This window comes from Cavia porcellus, unplaced genomic scaffold (genome assembly GCF_034190915.1).
Source record: "Cavia porcellus strain 051 isolate PalLab524CR breed Dunkin Hartley unplaced genomic scaffold, mCavPor4.1 scaffold_25, whole genome shotgun sequence".
Classification (NCBI taxonomy): Eukaryota; Metazoa; Chordata; class Mammalia; order Rodentia; family Caviidae; genus Cavia; species Cavia porcellus.
Window position 1 is genome coordinate 5,874,335 of NW_026947508.1, and position 18,407 is coordinate 5,892,741.

Consider the following 18,407-nt stretch of genomic DNA (forward strand, 5'->3'; position numbering starts at 1 on the left):
CAGGCGCTTATGCTGCTGAGCTAAACCCCCAGCTCCTCAGCACTTGTCTTGATGGCTAAACCATGGTTCTGGTTAAATTCCCTTTCCAGCCTGGCCTCTGTCTGTTGCACTGGAACAGAGCTAGAGGAGGACCCAGAACCAGGGTGTCTCTGACCACCAGCTCCAGAGTGCCCTTCAAGTGGGCAGCCAGCCGTGCGGGCTTCCTGAGCGTGTTCCCTCTCCACTGTTGGTTTTCTGCCGCATCCTCCAAGGGTGGCGCCTCATTCCCCACATGCTTTCAGTCTTCCTGTGTCATCATGCAGACACAGGCCAGGGGCGCCTGCCCAGGCCTGGGGTCTTCGCCCACCTTCCTGCACAGTTCCCGCCTCAGCTGTCCCTGGCCTTGGGCCTCTGTCTTCTCACCGCCCAGTGTCCTGCTTCCAGTGGTCCCTGTCCTGTCTCTCCAGGTTTTCTGTCTCAGGTGGCTTTTGTCACAGGCTGGATCTGTGCAGCTGCTGCTCCTGTGGTGGCCTCGGGTCCCCTGTCAGCCTCCATCCCCTTACCCCTCTCTGATGGGATTCTGGAGGACTCCCAGGTCCTGCTGCTGTCCTGGTGCCCCTGCTGATCCTGCTGCAGGTAGGGGAGGCTGTTCTCTGAGTCACTGTCCTGCTGTTCCATCAGATCTGTCACCTCATCGGATGTGGCTCCTGCCTTCCCCTTGAAACACTTGTCTTTTGGTTTGGAGGACACCCTGCTCCCATCTCTGCTCCGCTCAGGTCTTGTGGTGGCTCCTTTTCATCTTCCTGACTTGGGAAATGTGTGGTAGCAGAGTTCAGTATTTCAGATCTTGTTCTCTTCACCTGTTTTTGTTCTTTTACTGATTTCATCTGCCTTCCTGGCTTTAATTGCTGCTTCTAATTTGATGATTGCTAAAGTTTCTGTGTCCAGCCCAGGCCTGTTCTTCACCCTCAGAGTCCTATCCCGGGGACCTACTTGACTGCTCCACATGTGTGGCTAATGAGCACCGGCAGAGCACACCCACAGCCAGATTTGCGAGTGTCCCCGCCCCTTACCTTCTTCAGGAAATGGTCTCAGGAAGTGCAGGCCATCATCTTTTAGCAGCTTCAGCCTGAAATGTTACCCCTTCTCTTTGTCTCATGTGTCAGCTGCGGGAAGGCAGTGTCCCTGGAAAGGGCCACAGGGTCAGTGTGTGTTTCTGGCTTTGCATGTCATGAGGTCACAACTGTGCATCTGCCCCACTGCACAAGGGCAGCCTTTGACAGCGCATAGATAAACACATTACTGCATCACAGTACAACTGCTTCCAGAACAGGTGGGAGGTTAGGTTTAGGGTGTGTGCTTGGCTCCCATCCATCAACACTCCAGCCAGACCAGATCCTCTCCACCTCTTCTGACCTCGCCGCACTGCTGCTCCCTGGGCACAGGCATCTCTTGCCTGTGTAACTGCCAGGGTCTCTCCTGCCACAGGGTTCTCACTAACGCACAAACACGCCGTTGTCAACAGCAACGCCTCATTCCATTGTCACAGACAACAGAAAGACAGGCACTGTTTGGAGCGCTGAGTTCTTGGAGGTCCGAGTGTGTCTGTCACATGGTCGCCCTTATTCCTAATCACAGACAGGTGGATGTCATTAGCTGTGGTCTGGCAGATCGGAAAAACAAATTTCCACATTAAATAAAAGAAGCAAAAACAAAGCCCTGCTCCACTAGGCAGGCCGCATCAGGATCAGTGCTGTGCTCAGGGCCCGCCGGGGGCTCGGCTCCCCTCTCCTCCCTTCAGGATGAGAGCCCGAGGCTGTTTGTGGTGGTCCCCGTGCCCACCCCACAAGGTGCCTCTGCTGCTCTTCATGTCGCCACCAGGGGAACTGCGCTGCTTCCCTCTGCTCCCAGCCCTCTCCGTTTGCCATTTTGCTTCCAGTGCGAGGGCCTAGGTTAGAAGGCCACCAGGCTTTTTAAGAAGCTCAACACTCCTCTGCTGGTTTGCGCCACACTGCCTCTTCCGAGTGCTGCGCTCCGGCTGACACCGTCTCTTCTAGCTGCCTGCTAGTTGCTGGGCACATGTAGTAAGATGAGCTCCATTTGGGAATGACTGGTGCCCATTTTGTCCACTGTCCATCGCCTGTACCTTCTCCAGCACCTGACACAGGATTTACTGAGTCTTGCTAAAATGGGGCCACAAGAAGATGGCCCCAACACGTGGGCGAGGGTGTTAAATGGATTTCAAAGTGACACTGTCACTGCATGTTAGACGCAGCTACCACAAGGGAGATGATCACTTGCGCTTGGGCTCTGGCCTCCCAGAAGTCAGGTGTGGGGCCAGTGGGAGGAGAGACTGCTGCTCTGGGACCAGGCAGGCTGTTCCTGTCCAGGTGCAAACCAGGCCCGACCCTGCTTACCCTGCAGGGTCAGAACAAGACCGACGGGGCCGAGATGGGGCAGTCTTGTGAGGGGCCTCAGGCCTCACTGGGTGGCAGGGGCACAGACGGCGAAGAGCCGGGCGCTGGTGTCCTGAGCCAACAGCCTCGCATGGAACTTTCCTCAGGTTCAGGACCTTGGGCTGTTGCGGTTTCTTTTCTTCTGTCTGTAAAGGCAGGTTTCCCACGGCTGTTGATCAGATGGAAGATTCTGCCTTGGGCTAGCAAGGCTTTCCTTGCCGTAGCCCGCACTGCGCTGTCTCCTCGAGTGCCCTGTTTGTTACCTTGCCTTTCCCCCTGCAGGCTCACTCTGCAGAGCCCGTTTCTTTCTCAGTCTTCACTTTCACGTTTTCAAACACACCTTGCCACTTCTTTGTGCTCACTTTGTTCGGTTCTTTATTGGAGACAAGAAGACCCTGGAGTGCAACTCCAGAAGGAGAGGTGAACAACCCAAATATGGTGAGCGACTTTCAGACGGAAGAGCCCGGGCCCGAAGCTGAGCTATGGCACCTCTTGGACCTCGCCACTAGGCTATATCTTCTTCTTCTTCTTTTTTTTTTTTAAATTTAAAGAAAGACTAAACAAAACAGGAAAAAAAAAAAATAAACAGTAAGAAATCACTAATTGATGATTACAGATTGTCCTCTTATAAATAGTTATTCAAGATACTAAAGTGGAGTGTATAATATGGGGATTCAAACAGACTGCAACCAGTTCTGTTAAACTATCCAACAAAAACTTAGTAATATGGTTGTCAATCCTATACACTTAAACATACATGCAGTTATCTATATCTTCAATTATGTTGAGATTGAACAAACCCAAGCAGTCTAGTATCACTCTGAACAAAGAATAATACTGTTGCTGGGTTTCACATTATGACATTCCAGGATCAGCACTGGGTACTTTAGTGTCTCTTTTTCTTCAAAATATCTGTTCATTTCCTCATGTGTCATAGGATCAGTTCTCATAAACTGTTTATAGATTCTACACATGCATGAATCTTTTTTTTTTTTTTTTTTTTTGTCCTTTTCCTTTTTATTGGTACCGGGGATCGAACTCACAACTGCCTGCTTGCAAGGCAGGCGCTTATGCCACTGAGCTAAACCCCCAGACCCCACATGCATGAGTCTTAACATGTATTTCTATCCTTTCTATATTAGAGAGAGAAGCAAAACAAAGCAAGACAAAACAAAACATATTCCTATAAACACATGAAACGAAAAAGACATATAAGACCATTGTACAAGGAGTTCTGCCATAGTTCCTGTGTTGTCTCTTGTTATCTTCAATAGAATTTGCCATATCATCAGACATAGTATAATTAAATATATCAGTACATAACAGTATTAATAAAAACACAACTTTTGTATATAGTATAAAACTTCAACAGCAGGCAGTTATCAAACCAGAATGTGTATCGTAGAGTCTTGTCATCTTCAGTGTAGTTGCCTATACTCTCAGACTTGATACTGTCAATCATATCAGTTTTGAATAAAATCTGTCAATACCAAACATCGATAAACCAGATTTAACCAAGATCAGTCATGATAAAACAGTATAAGTCATATAGGGCTCCAGATTAAGATAATAGGAAATTAAAGATGATTACTGTGCTATATCCTGATGTTTTTGCGATACCTGTGTCCTCAAATCTAATGCAAGTAGACAAACTGGGACATAATAAAATCTATCTAAGCAGAGTGGTGCGAGTAATGTGGGTTTTAAATCCTGGTACACTATTAACAACATCTTCTCCCATCTTTTTTAAGACTCTCCCTCTCCTTTCACTTCCCCAGGGTACACTGCATTTTTAGGTCTGACCAAGACCCTTGTTTTTAAATTGGGGGGAGGGGGGTGGGATCTGCTATTTACTTAAGTGGTTCCGAAAATTCTCTCTCCTGGACTTGATCTCAATTGTATTCCTTTACCTATTAATGCCGGTCTTTCCAGCCTATCCACAAATACTGGTCTAGTTGCCCCTGTTACTCTCTGGTTCTCTGTCACATAGAGCATTGTTTTCTCATATTTGATTTTCAGTCCATGTACTCTTTTTCATGTTAACTATATTTCCTATAAATAGCATCTTGGTGGTCCCTGCCTCCTGATCTACTCCACATGTGGTTCTTTTTTTTTTTAATTTAGTGTATCAAGGCCATCTATATTAGAGATTATAACCAACCTTCTCTGCCTCATTTCTGTTATGCTCTTTTTTTTTTTTTTTTTTTTTTTTTGGTCTTTTTCGTTTTTATCGGTACCAGGGATCGAACTCGCGACTGCCTGCTTGCAAGGCAGGCGCTTATGCTGCTGAGCTAAATCCCCAGCCCCTTATGCTCTTTTTTTGCCATCAGTTGTCTGCTTATCATCTTCATTCTGTTTTCTGCTCCATTCATTGAGGCTTCTCTGCCACTGTTCCTGGAATCCTAGTACTTTTCTGTCTCTCTAGAATGCCCTGCAATATACTCTGTAAGTCGGATTGATGGTTGAGAATTTCCCAAGTTCCTGTTTGTCTTGGAAGCATTTTGTTTATCCATTAATTTCTAGAGACAGTTTAGCAGGGCATATCAAATCTGTGTTGGAGGTTATTTTCTTTCAGGGCTTGGAATATTTCGCTCCAGGCTCTTCTTGACTCGATGATTTGTGTCGAGAAGTCTGCCATTATTCTGCTGGGCTTTCCTTTATAGGTTATCTGTTTCTTGTCTCTAACAGCTTTTAATATTCTGTTCTTATATTGAATTTCTGGGATCTTGATTATTATATGCCTGGGTGTAGCTCTGTTTTGGTTGTAGGTGGCTGGAGTTCTGTATGCCTCATACATCAGAATATCATTTCCTTTTCCTATGTTTGGGAAGTTTTCCTTAATTATTTCTGTGAATAGCTTTTGTTGTTCCTTTACAACCCTGCTTCTTCATTCACATTCTTTATTCTCAAGTTGTAGATCCTCTTGTCGTCTTCTAGCCTTTGTATTGTTACTGATTGTTTCCTTGTTGTTTTTAGTAAGTTTTTCCTTTCATATTCCCACATTGCAAAACTGCCCTCCAGTTTGGTGGGATTTTTTTTTTTTTTTTTTTTTAAATCGGTACCAGGGATTGAATTCAAAACTGCCTGCTTGCAAGGCAGGTGCTTATGCCGCTGAGCTAAATCCCCAGTCCCTGCCCTCCAGTTTGGATAATCTATCCTTAGTTTCTTTCAAGCAGTTTTGCCATCGGAGAGTTTTTAATTTCCTGGTAATCTCTCTGAATCTGCTTCATGTATTCTATATTTTCTTTATATTCTTCATCAAATGGTTCTCTCCTTTGTGTGAGTTCCTCCCTTCTTCCGTCTGTGCCTGCTTGAGGGGTGCTTAGCACCTCTTTTATTAATCTTATATCTTGCTTAACTTGGCTAAATATTTCACTTTTGAACTCATCTGCTATTGCAGTGTGGTTTGGATCCTGTACCAACTTCAGGATGGCAAGAGATGACATAGGATGGTACTTTAAACTATGAGGCTATTCTCCAATTACTGTGTTTCTGTTTAAAACATAAGAGGTAGAATTAAATGCCTTATGTACAGACAAAAGAGATGAAAAGTCCCCCTTGCCGAGGATGTGAATGAATACAGCCATTGTGGAAGGCACACAGTAATGTTACGGAGGTTTCTTGGTGTGTAAGAGACCCCAGGTCTCTAGTGTTTGGAAGGTGATTGGATCATAGGAGTGCTGTGGTCACTGATGAATTCATCCATGCAAGAGGGACCCAGGTGGAGGATGTGCATCACCTGGGGTCTTTGGAGGGTTCATCTCCTTCTCCGGCTCCTCCCCTCTCTCCGCGTCCTCCTACCATGGTGAGTGGTGGTCTACCGCCCCACAGTTCCGCTGCGCGGAGTCTACCTCGGAGCCAGTCACTGTGGACTGAACCCTCTGAAACTGAGCCAAAGTAAACCTTCCCTCCTTTCAGTTGGTGCAGGGCGGGGGAGGGCTTCAGGAATTTTGTCCCAGCACGCAAGTGAATAATACACTTAGAAAACTAAAATAGATTCCATGTGATTCAGCACTTGCACATCTGGGTTTATCCGCAGAGGAACCGCAGTCAGCACCACACACGTGGCTCCAGTGGGAAACAAGCTCAGTGTCTGTTATCAGATGAGCAAATGATGGTGTGATCCAGGTGCCCAGTGGCAGATGTACCTGGAGGGTGCAGTGCTCAGGGACATAAGCTAGGCTCAGAAAAACAGATTCTGCACCATCTCATTTACAGGCGGGAGCTGACAAGGTACTCATGGGAGGGAATGGCGCGTACCCCAGGTAGGGAGGCGGATGGGAAGAAAGACAGGGGCCAAAGGTACAAAATTTGAAATCAGTGAGAGGAGTAAGCATCAGTCATCTGCTGTCCTGAATGGTGGCCATGATAAATCATTGCATATTAAAGAAAGAAACAGGAGGGCTGGGAATTTAGTGCAGTGGCTCAAGTGCTTGCCTGGTAAGCACAAGGTTGTGAGTTCGATCCCCAGTGTCCCCAAAATAAATAAATAACAAAACAAGATTCTTTTGAAAATAGGAAAATCCTTTCATATCCCAGTATAATCGTTATTTGTAGTCCTCTAACTTTGAGTGTTACATTTTATGTGTTCCATATGTTGGCTGTTATCAGTGATTTACTAAATGCCATCATTTATGCCGTCTTCATTTAATATTCCTTTAAATCCTCTCATGTTAGTTCCTGTCCTAGGCCACGTGGCTTACATTTTGGTGAGACCAAACAACCTACCAAAAGCCCATCGCCCTGTCAGGGGGCACTCACTGCCCCCAAGAGAGCAGTGGGCTTTAAAGGTAGGTGCTGGAGGCCCAAGGAGGGGACCTCTTGAGCAGAGACCTGAATTAAGCGAGGAGCAGAGCCAAGTGGGAACCAGTGAGGCCAAGTTCACACCAGGAGGAAACCAGGTGCATAAGTCCTGGGGCAAGAAGGGGGTTGGGACAGCAGTCATCTTATTTTCCTCCTCCTGCTCTGTCCTGGGAACTAAACGCAGGGCCTTCGTACCGGGCTCCATCTCTGTGCCCCCACTGATTGATTGGTTGGTTGATCAATCGAGGTACTGGAAATTGAAACCAGAGCATTTAGCACTGAGCTACTGCTTCAGGCCTTTAAAAGTTCTGAGACTGGGCCCTGCTGAGTTGCTGAGTTACCCTGGCTGGATCTGAACCTGTGATCCATCATCCTACTTCGGCACTCTCGGAGTGCTGGGATTGCTGGCAGGTACCACCACATCCAGCTCTCGATTTGAGCCTAATGAACACGTTTATTGCTTGTTAGGAATTTGAATTAAATCAAAACCATTCTTTTATTGTACATTATCTGTGGCTAGGAATGCTTTGATTGACGGTGAAATAATAAACTTTGGTTCTGTCGTTGATTGCTGTGTTAAAGTCCTTTTCTTCCTCTGTCCTCTGCGTGATCCACAGCGTAGGAGAGGGAGGCTTGGGTGAGCTAAGAGCTGCCTGGGGCTGGGTACATCATGCAGGGAGAGCAGGAAATGAGCTGGCCAGTCCAAACCACTCAGGAGGCTGAGGCAGAAGAACTGCAAACTGAGGCAACTGAGAAAGACTGTCTCAAAATAAAACTGAAGAGGGGGCTGGGTGTGGTTCAGGTGTAGGGTGACTGCCTAACACATGGAGGCCCTACGTTTGCTCCCCAGCAGCACCCTCTAAATCTGGCTAGAGGCGCTGGAAGCAGAGGCGCAGGCAAAAACTCCAAACCCGGGCCTGCAGCGGCGTCTTGAAAAGACTACTGAGCAGTGGGGATCCCACTGCTGCCGAAGGCCTTTGCTCTCCCACGTGCATTTACTTTCCTGAGGGGCAGGGGCAGTGCATCCTCGCCAGCCTGGCTACTCTCTCGCCCGAAGGGCCTGTGGCTGCCAAAGGGTGCTGTGAGAGTGCCGGCCTGCAGGTTACTTTGTGTCTGGTCTGACCAGCCACAGGTGGGGCCTGCTGGGTGTCAGAGTCGTCTCCCCTCCCTTGCTGCCGCCCGCAGCCCCTGCTGCGTGCCCGGCTGTATCCCATGCCTGGATCTGGTACCGGTGCTTGCTCGCTGCTGGCCTGCATGGAGGTCAGGAGCTGTGTGTATCACAGTGCTGCTTTCTCGCCCTTGCTCGTGTTTCTAAGTGTAGCTAGAGTGCGGGAGGACTGCCTGCCAGGCAGTTTCTGTGACACTCATCCCTGGTCCTCGGGAGCAGCAGCTCAGGAGAGCCAAGGCCTGTCATCTCACCTGCTCCACAGTGGCGCTGGCTACGTTTCTGGCTAAAGTGCCAGGCTTTCAGGGTCCTCTGTGACTGGGCCCCACCCTCTTCTGTCACCTGATGTCACCTGATGACCTGATTTTCAGAGCATCTTCTGTAATCCTGGCCAGTCATTGTCCTCTCCATAGAAGGCCCATGACCTGTAGAGTTGTGCCACAGAAATTGCCCTTAGCTTTCTGTGCATTTGTCTTGTTATCTTTGTAGAATGAGCATTTTGGAGTGGGGAAAAGAGAAACTACCTTCCATTTCTCTTTTACCTAATTGCCAGTGTAGTCAGTGTGCAGGAGGGAGGCCGCATTGCCTGGGGCATGCGGGAGTAGCCCGGTCATCTTTCCCCAGTCTCCTGATTGGAGTTTAAGGCAAGTGAATTTTAGGGGAAGGCCCCGTGTGTTTTTCTGGGAGAGGTGCAAACAAATTTATTTAAAAGACTTAGAGGCAAGGAAGTAGAGCATAGCTAGCCCAGGCTGGCCTCCAAATCACAGCAGTCCTTCTGCCTCAGCCTCCTGAATGCTGGGATTACAGGTGTGTGCCACCATGCTAGGTCAATATTTAGTCTTTCTTTTTCTTTTTTTAATAAGACAAGGTTTTGCTATGTAGTCCAGGCTGGCCTTGAACTCCTGGACAAGCCTCCTATCCCCTGAGTACTGGGATTACAGGCATGTATCACCACGCTTGGCTCAATGTTTAGATTTTTGTTATAGACAGCCTAGTTTAAAAAAAAATAGTTGTAAGGGGCTGGGGATTTAGCTCAGCGGCATAAGCGCCTGCCTTGCAAGCAGGCAGTCGCGAGTTCGATCCCTGGTACCGATAAAAACGAAAAAGACCAAAAAAAAAAAATAAAAAAAATAGTTGTATGCATAATGTTTAACTTTAATAGAACTGGAAGGGTATAGAGATATTTCTCCTTTGGTTCCATCATTGCATAGGTAGACAAACCGAGGTACTCAGAATTTAAATATCTTAAGTCTCAGAGTTCACTAATGGTATTCATTTGGGGCTGTAAACATACATTTATCAAGTGACCCCAAACCCCTATTGTACTTGGTAAATTTGCACCTCAATACTTAATTGTAAAATGCAGTCTGTACAGTTATTGGGAGTGGAGTGGGGTTAGGGAGAGTGGCGACTGTTGTTTGGGAACTCAGTCTATGTATATGCACGTTTCCTTTCAGACCATCTTAGAGTGAGATCTGAGGTGACCCTAAGGCTGTGTGCTGGTGACTTAGATGCCACCCTGTGGTACTCTTGGGAAGTGGAGCAACCTTTAGGGGAAAGAAGTGGTGGTCCCTGGGACATACCCCTGAAGGAGTGTTAGGGCTCTTGACTCTCCCTCTGTCTCCTGTTGCTTCCTAGGTGCCAGGCAGTAAGGTTTCATTGTGCCAGCAGCTCACTCATAGTGCTCTGTTCACCACTGACCCAGAAAAAAGCGTGGACTGCACCCTCAGAAAGCTTGAACCAAGACAAACTTTCCTAGAGCAACCATTATCAAGAAATCAAGTAGTAGCAAATGCTGGCGAGGATACAGGGCAGAGGGCCCTTCTGTATTGCTGGTGAAATGTAAACCAGTGTAACCACCATGGCGATTACTATGGAAATTTATCAAAAAATTAAAATTGGAACCCAGTTATACCTGACCCTTAGATAACTTCCCCAAAGAGTCACAGATCTCCTGCTGCAGTGATCATACATACCCATGTTTATAGCAGAATAGCTTGTAATAGCTAAATCTTGGAGCTTACCATAAGCCCTACAAGAGCAAGGACAATGTTGATTTATTATTTTTCCCCAAATCTTCAACCAATAAATTGAAACCTATTAAAGGAGATTGCTTACTTGAGATTGTTTGCACCTGTCAACATTTTATTATGAAAATATCGAATGTGTGGCAAGGTTGGAAGCATATTGTGATGAATACCTCTGTGTACCCCATCTGGATTCTACCACCACCACCTTTTTGTGGCTAATTACACCCCTGTTTATTAGTGCATGTCATTTTGGGTGTGTGTCGAAGGTGGTTGTAGATTATGGGGCCACTGATTTGCATCAGGGACCAGAGTTTGAACTGGGGAAAGAGAGCCGAGGAGTGGTCACCTTTAGGCATCAGATGTCACTGTTACTGCCTCACAGGACAACAAATACGCTTTTTCCTCCTGTTATGATTTTAACATGGCTTCAGCCTTGAGCTTCATGCATGGGCACTTCCTGTGTTGTGGGTGTCACAGTGGCATCGCTGCCACGGCTTTGTCACCATCCCGGGCCTCACCATTCTGCCCTCTGTCTAGGAGTCGCGCACCGGAGCCAGAGCAGTGAGGGGGTCAGCTCTCTGAGCAGCTCACCCTCCAACAGCCTAGAGACGCAGTCTCAGTCTCTGTCGCGCTCCCAGAGCATGGATATCGACGGCGTCTCCTGTGAGAAGAGGTAAGATAAGCCAGCGCCCTGTAGAAAGGAAAGGATCTGCTCGCTGTGGTCTCTACCCAGTAGTCCAAAACGCACGCCTGAGACCTACGCCAGTCTGCAGCAAGCTACAGCCACATTCTTAGGCTTGAAGGGCCTCATATTGCTCTGAAATGTTCTTTATGTATGTTTTGTTAGTAAATGTCTTTTATGAAATAGCCAAGCACAGTAATCCCAGCACTCAAGAGGCTGAGGTAAGAGGATCCCATCCCCACAAGTTTGAGACCAGTTTGGGCTGTATAGTGATACCCTGTCTCAAAACAAAACAGATATGTCTTTTATGAAATAATGGTGCTTGTGGGTTTTTAAAATCTTTCCAGTGTCTTTATTTTGTAACTACAAAATGAGCAAACATACGTCTGTCCCTAAACATTTTCTCGCAGTTTCACTGATCACTGAGTTAACAAAGTTTGCAAGGTTTCAGAGAGAGGATCTGCTTTCTTTTTTGAAGTTAGCACAAGGAAATGACTACTTGGGAAAAATTTACAAATTTCCACTTAAATGGAAAGGGCGTGCGTTGTTTGTGGCCTTTCTCTGACCTTCTTGGTTTCATTTGCTCGTAGCAGTTCTCGTTTATATATCACGTGTGTTGCTGTTGGACCGTGGTGGGGATTTATTACCCCGTCCCTCCGCAGGACGTGAGCTCTGTAAGGCTGCGGTTCTCTCAGTCTCTTTTGCACAGCAGCAGGATCTGCTGCATCTACAACACTGCCTACGCCCAGGACTGCTTGTTATTGAAGCCGAGAGTCATGTGAAAAATATGAATATGCACAATACCTGTAAATTTAAAATCCTGGGGAGTAAATCAGAGTTCTAGGAAGACATCATTCTCCCCAAAATTGCCTCAGCAAGAAAGAGAAGCCAAATAATCAAAACCCAGGAAATAACATTGTCAGTATTTAAAAATCTCTTTTCCAATTTACACATCCCCCCCCCCCCAGATAATTAAAAGCATAGAAAACATTGAACTCAATTTGTGGGGCTAATGTGACCTTAATACTAAAGTCAGACAAGACTAATATCAAAGGAAAAATTATGTTTTAATCATACCCACAAACTATTTTTAGCTAAATGAAGATATTGACAAATCAAATACCTGCAAATATATAAATAGATGTCAACACTGGAGTCAGCGTGCAAACCATTAAAAAGGGTTAGGGGGTTTTTAGGGTGTATGATAATGTTTCATTTCTCTCTCTCTCTCTCTTTCTTTCTTTCAATGTTCCGTTTCTGACCCCAGTGCTGGTTAAGTTGTATGTTTCCTTGCTGCAGTGTATTCAGCCACACACCTTCCTATGCATGTTTCTGCACGTTTGTTCCAGTTACAAGTTCCCCTAAAAGTCGTGGGGTATGCCGTGATAAGGGTGAGCTTAGAGCAGGAGCACGCGTGCACGTTAGCATTAGGACATCTGTATGGCCCCCACCGGGTTGTGTAGTAAGGAAAATATCCTGTGAGCGTGAGAGAACCCCGAGCTGATCCATGAGGACAGTCTCAGCAGATGGAGGGAGAAGCTGCCAGGGTGGAGCTAAGTGTGTCGCAAGCTCTGTGAAGGGTGTCAGGTCCTGGGTTTCATCTCCAGTACCACGGAAGATAAAAGGCAAAGGAAACCACAGCACTGCAGGGATGGGGCTCACCAGATGTCCGCGAGCTCCCTACCTCTCCCAGCCTCCATTTGTGCTGGACAGGGACCACGGACCTGGCTATGTCCCACAGACTTGAGTGGAAGTGACAGTGGCAGGCAAGCCGGTGCCCACCTGGTTCACACTCCATCCCAGTAACCTTTTGGCTGTGTGCTGCAGCCGGGGAGACCAGAGCTGCAGTGGCTGCTTCCCTCCTGTCAGACTTAGTGCAAGCCAGAGAGTGACCCTAACAGAGCCAAACCCCAAAGCCCCTGGAGTGTGTGTGTTAGAACAGTGTTGATGTCTTATTCTGGCTCCCTGAAGGGCTGTGAGACCCAAAACTCCAGCACTCTCACATTTAGTGGTTAGAATGAGTCTCTGTAAAATTAGTAAGTAGAAGCGGGGTGCAGTGGCACATGCCTGTAATCCCAGCACTTGGGAAGCTGAGGCAGGAGGATCATTGCAAATTTGGGACCAGTCTGGCTACAAAGTCAAAGGGAGCTCAAGGTCAGCCTGAGCTGTATAGCAAGACCCTGTCTCAAAAAGGTTTAACAAAAAAAAAAAAAATTTTTGTTTTAGTAATTAGAACCAGGAATACTGATATTTCTGCCTCTGTCCAAGCTGTGGGCCTTGCCAGTTCAGTGAGACTATGAAAAGACTGGAAACAGTCACTGTTGGAGATAAAGTCTCATTTGTGTATGTCATATACTTTATGGGTAAGTAGACCTTGCTTACAAGAGCTGAACTCTCTGTATTTAAAAATCAGTTATATTATTAGGTGCTACAACAACTTTAGAAAATTTTGTTTTTAAAATGCTATCAGCGGGTATGGTGGCGCACACCTGAAGTCCCAACCCTCTGAGCACGGCCTGCATCATTTTGGATTTAGCAAGACACTGGTATCAGTCAGTCAGTCAGTAAGGCTGGGGATGTAGGGCAGTGTGAAGGCCCTTGGTTTGCCAGTACTTCCCAGTACTGCAAGAAAGGCGGGGGGAATACCTCCATTTTCATTAAAAACTGATACCCAAGAATACATTTAGCAGAGGAAGACAAGGTTTTCATGGAGAAAGTGAAAAAAAAAAATTTTTTTTTTATCGGTACTGGGGATTGAACTCACAACCACACACTTGCAAGGCAGACGCCCCTGAAAGTGAAATTTCTTGAAAGTCCTTGAAGAAGGCATGAACATACACAGAGAAAAGGACTCAGGAACATCATGATGTCATCTGTCCTGCCTTTGATCTCTGAGGACAGGAAAGTTCTGGGCAGGACACCAGCAGAACTAGGCAGGAGCTGGCCAAGCTGCCGATCTGCCGTGTGGAGGAGGAGAGGAGAGGCCGGGACGGCCAGCTCTGGGGTAGAAAGAGGAGGCTCTGACTGGGCAGTTTCAGATGGACCGCAGACAGGCCAGCTGACGGACAGAAGTGAGCACCCAAAGTAGACATCACACAGATGTGACAGACATGGCACAGGCGCTTGCTTTCTTCTCTTTTTTTTGTACAAAAGGGTGGGCTTTTCAGTAAACGGTGCTGGACAGTCACTTATTTAATGTGGGAATCCTTTCTTTCTTTCTTTCTTTCTTTCTTTTTTTTTTTTTTTGGAGAAATGGTCCCACTGTGTAATTGAGACTGGCCCTGAACTCCCTGTGTAGCCTAGCTCATGGCAATCCTCTTGCCTCAGCCTCCTGAGTACTGGGGTTATAGGTGATGTGCCACCAGACCTGACTGGGAGGAAAATACTTGCTTAACCAGCTTTGTTCTCATTCTCTGGTTATTTTTGGTGTTATTTTAAAATAATACATCCAGTGAAGTTGCTCTCCTGACTTTTTGTTTGAAGGTAAGCCCGAGAAAATGACACCCTGGGGGGAATATTTGTAATATATGTGAGAGAGGCTCTTGGTATCCCAACACACGAGGAGCTCTTAAAATTAATACGAACAAAAGAACGAATATTTGTCATTTTGCTTTTGTGACTGGTTTCAGCCAATCCTTAAAGCTCTGTATAGCTGTGACATGGGTCTCATACAAGGCCAAAGCACGCTGTTTCCTCCTTACAGCATGTCCCAGGTGGATGTGGATTCAGGAATTGAAAACATGGAGGTTGATGAGAATGACCGACGAGAGAAGAGGAGCCTTGGCGACAAGGTGAGTAGGGTGGTAGCTTTGCGGGGTGCTGTCTGGTCTGTGGGGGGCTGGAGGGGCTCCTCACCAGCACATTCACGTCAGTAGATTTTTCTTCTGAAGCAGCAGCAGCTGCGTAACTCAGTCCTTTAACCTGGCGAAATTCCTCAGTTTCCTTTGGTTCAGGTCTGTGGTCTTATCAGTAAATTTAGTTTGTAACAGGAACTAAGCTTTCTGTAGGCTTTTCACTAAAGTCAGTAGATCATCCCATTTTTGGATGCTTTCTGAGGGAAATGTTGGAGAAGTTAAAACCAGGATATGTAAAATCCAGTAGCAAGTAAAAAGATTTCCAAATGATGAGGTCTTTCTTATCTCCTGAGCATAGTTCTCTAAATCCAGGGCTTTTGGGCTCATTTTGGTTCTTTTGGTGGCCACATCACTTGCTGTTGAGTACAGTTCGGGAGTACTTCTTCTACCTTGAGATTTTTTTCCTGTTTTTTTTGGTATCAGGGACCGAACTCAGGACCTTGTTCTCGCCAAGCAAGCGCTTCTGCCATTCAGCTAAATCCCCTTTTAATTTTTTTTTTTTTTTTTTTTTTTGGTACTGGGGATCGAACTGACGACTGCGTTTGCCAAGCAGGCACTTACACCGCTGAGCTAAACCCCATCCCGGTTCAGGAGCACTCCTAGCGACACTTCGACTGTAGCCCTCTGATAGTGCGCTGCTTTAGTTTGTGTGCTCCTTCAGTGGCTACAGAGTGGGGCTTTTTGTTTCTGTTTTTGTTTTTGTTTTTTGACGAGGCATGAGAAAGATTTGTTAGAGGGAGATATAGGATGTATTGGTGCTCAAAGCAATGAGCCCCGCCCCCCTTTTTAAAGAGGCTTATGTGATATTTGCCCTGGAATGGAACGTGAGGAGAAACATGAAGTTACGGGGAAAAGAGTAGACATGAAGGGTGAGCATGGTCCTTTGGAGCAGGTCTCCAGCCCAGAAGGCTGATGTTCCAGGCATGGTTTAAAGGAGCAGGGAGCCCAGATCTTGCACATGTGCAGTTCACACTTGGGGGGAGGCCCTGTGAGATCTGGTGCCCTGCTCTGACAGGGGCCGGAACTCAGGCGGGAATTGCTAAGTGTGGAGGAAACTCCTCCCTGCCGGCCCTTAGCCTCTGCCGTGCTTCCCCTTCCCAGTAGGCCACGGACTGGCGAGGGGTGGGGACCCCTGCAGGGAAGGAGACAGGCTCTGTGTGCATCCTGCTTCGCAGTGCTCCCTCTGATTCCTGACAGTCTTCTTGTTCTTTTCTGCTCCTCTATAAGCTCAGGAGACCTTGAGGTCGTAGTAACAGGCTCCCTTCTGTCTGGGTCAGTGGGTGAATGGTCTTATGCATTTAAAAAATATCCTTCCTGATGTCTGAGTTCAGTCTGAGTGAAGCTGTCCTGCCACCTCCTTCCAGTGGCGACTGACGTGGGTCCTCTTCCTGCAGGAGCCTGCCTCGGGCCCTGAAGTGTCTGAAGAGCAGGCCTTGCAGCTGGTCTGTAAGATCTTCCGCGTCTCCTGGAAGGACCGGGACCGAGACGTCATCTTCCTTTCTTCTCTCTCTGCACAGTTCAAGCAGAACCCAAAAGAAGGTAGGCATTTGGCTCAGCGCTGTCCTTCAGGGCACTCCTGGGAACCGAGCGCTTGTGCTTGTCTGTGTCACGATTTCCGTCTTGCCTTGAGGTTTGCTTTTGATTGCAACAGTGAGAACACTGCCTGCGGTGATGTGAATTAGTCTCCGATTTCATGACTCCTGTCCATATCTCAGCTCATGGGTCCCATCATCTCAGCAATTGAAGCTTTTCCCTTGCAGTGGAGGATGCTGTGGGAGGGAGGAGCTCCTCGTAGAAGGAGGGTTTCTGTGGTCCCCAAGGACCCCAAGAGGGGTGCCATGTGTGATCGAGACTTGCTTTCCCACCCTGCCAGGCTGCGTTCAGGCAGTGGCAGAATTCTGTTTGATTCAGATGCTTAGAAGATGGGAGATACCGACACTCTGCCGTATTTCCACGGCAAAGTGTTTATAAGAGGTTAGCTATGCGGAGCCACACATACGACAACATAATAAAACTTGTAGCAAGTTACAGCCATCTAGGGTTGCGTGGCTTTTCTTTAGGTCAGGTAGGGATGTGCTGGAGTGCTATGCACCTATCACTAGAATACAGCGAACTCCTTTAACATTTGCTACTAAGGATTTTTTTTTTTCTTTTTGAGACAACTGGCCTTGAAATCTCTACATAGTCCAGGCTGACCTTGAACTTGTGGTGATCTTCCTGCCTCAGTTTCCTGAGTTTTGGGATTACAGGTGTACACTATGCTTGGCTTATTTGCTATTCCTATAAATCTTAAGGTACTCAAACCTGTCTCACACATGCAGATAATAATTTTTAATAATGAAATCATGTAAAATTTATAATGAACAAGACTTTTGTTGAGTGATATTTCGAATATGTCTAATGACCAACAATAAATCTGCTTGAAGCTATGAAGAATAATAAGGAAGCTGACCTGTAGATCAGCTCCAGAAAGCCAGATGGGCTTAAACATCAGGCCCTTCATGAAATCTTTTGAACCTTGGACTTGGTAGTTTTACTACATATAAAAGATATACTGGCTGAGACATATTAACCCAGTAGTGTTTGCAGTTTGATAACTGACCTCTGTAGTCAGGAGGAACTTCTTTTTATGGTTAGATATCTACAGTATATATTAACTCTCATTGACCACACTCCAGTTTCTTTTTTTTGGTCTTTTTCCTTTTTATCGGTACCAGGGATCGAACTCACGACTGCCTGCTTGCAAGGCAGGCGCTTATGCCGCTGAGCTAAATCCCCAGCCCCATTTTCAACTTTTTGAGTAGCTTTAGATCCACAGAAAAGGTGGGAAGACAGTCCACGGAGGCCCTGTGTACCCTTGTGCTGGTTTCCCCGAAAGCTAATGTTCTTATAACCCTGCTATGTTTGCTAACACTGGGAAAGTGCTGAGACCAAATACCAGTTCATATCTGGGTTTCATCAGCTTTTCCACGCGGGTGCTTTTGCTGTTCCAGAACCCAGGCAAGGACACCCCAGTGAGCTGCTTGGGTCCCTGCAGGCTTATTCGAGGACTGAGTCCCAGAAGCACCATGTGTAATCTGTTCTTTGCTCTGCCTTCCCGACAGTGTTCTCTGATTTTAAGGACTTGATTGGCCAGATCTTGATGGAAGTGCTCATGATGTCTACTCAGACCAGAGATGAAAACCCATTTGCCAGCCTCACTGCTACGTCCCAGCCTATCGCAGCAGCTGCTCGGTCGCCGGACCGAAATCTCTTGCTGAATCCCAGCTCCAATCCTGGAACCAGCCCCATGTTCTGCAGCTTGGGCTCCTTCGGTGCCAGCTCTCTGTCTAGGTCAGTGAGGTCTTCAGCCCTTGTAAGACACTGGGAGGAGCAGGAGGCCCTTATTCTGGGCTGCCCTGTGTCCCCGGCATGGCGGGTAGTCTTCGGAGGGGCCTG

The 18,407-nt window shown here is 47.0% G+C and overlaps 1 protein-coding gene across 2 annotated transcripts in view; it reads left to right on the forward strand.

Moving 5' to 3' along the window:
- Positions 1–18,407, forward strand: part of Ube4b (ubiquitination factor E4B) — a 101,981-nt gene that overhangs the window by 32,366 nt on the left and 51,208 nt on the right. For both annotated transcript variants that reach the window (XM_013153923.3, XM_005004372.4), the window contains exons 3-6: positions 10,971–11,106; positions 14,819–14,906; positions 16,364–16,508; positions 18,074–18,302. In XM_013153923.3, coding sequence (XP_013009377.1) covers positions 10,971–11,106; positions 14,819–14,906; positions 16,364–16,508; positions 18,074–18,302 — 598 coding nt within the window. The remainder of the gene's footprint in view (positions 1–10,970; positions 11,107–14,818; positions 14,907–16,363; positions 16,509–18,073; positions 18,303–18,407) is intronic.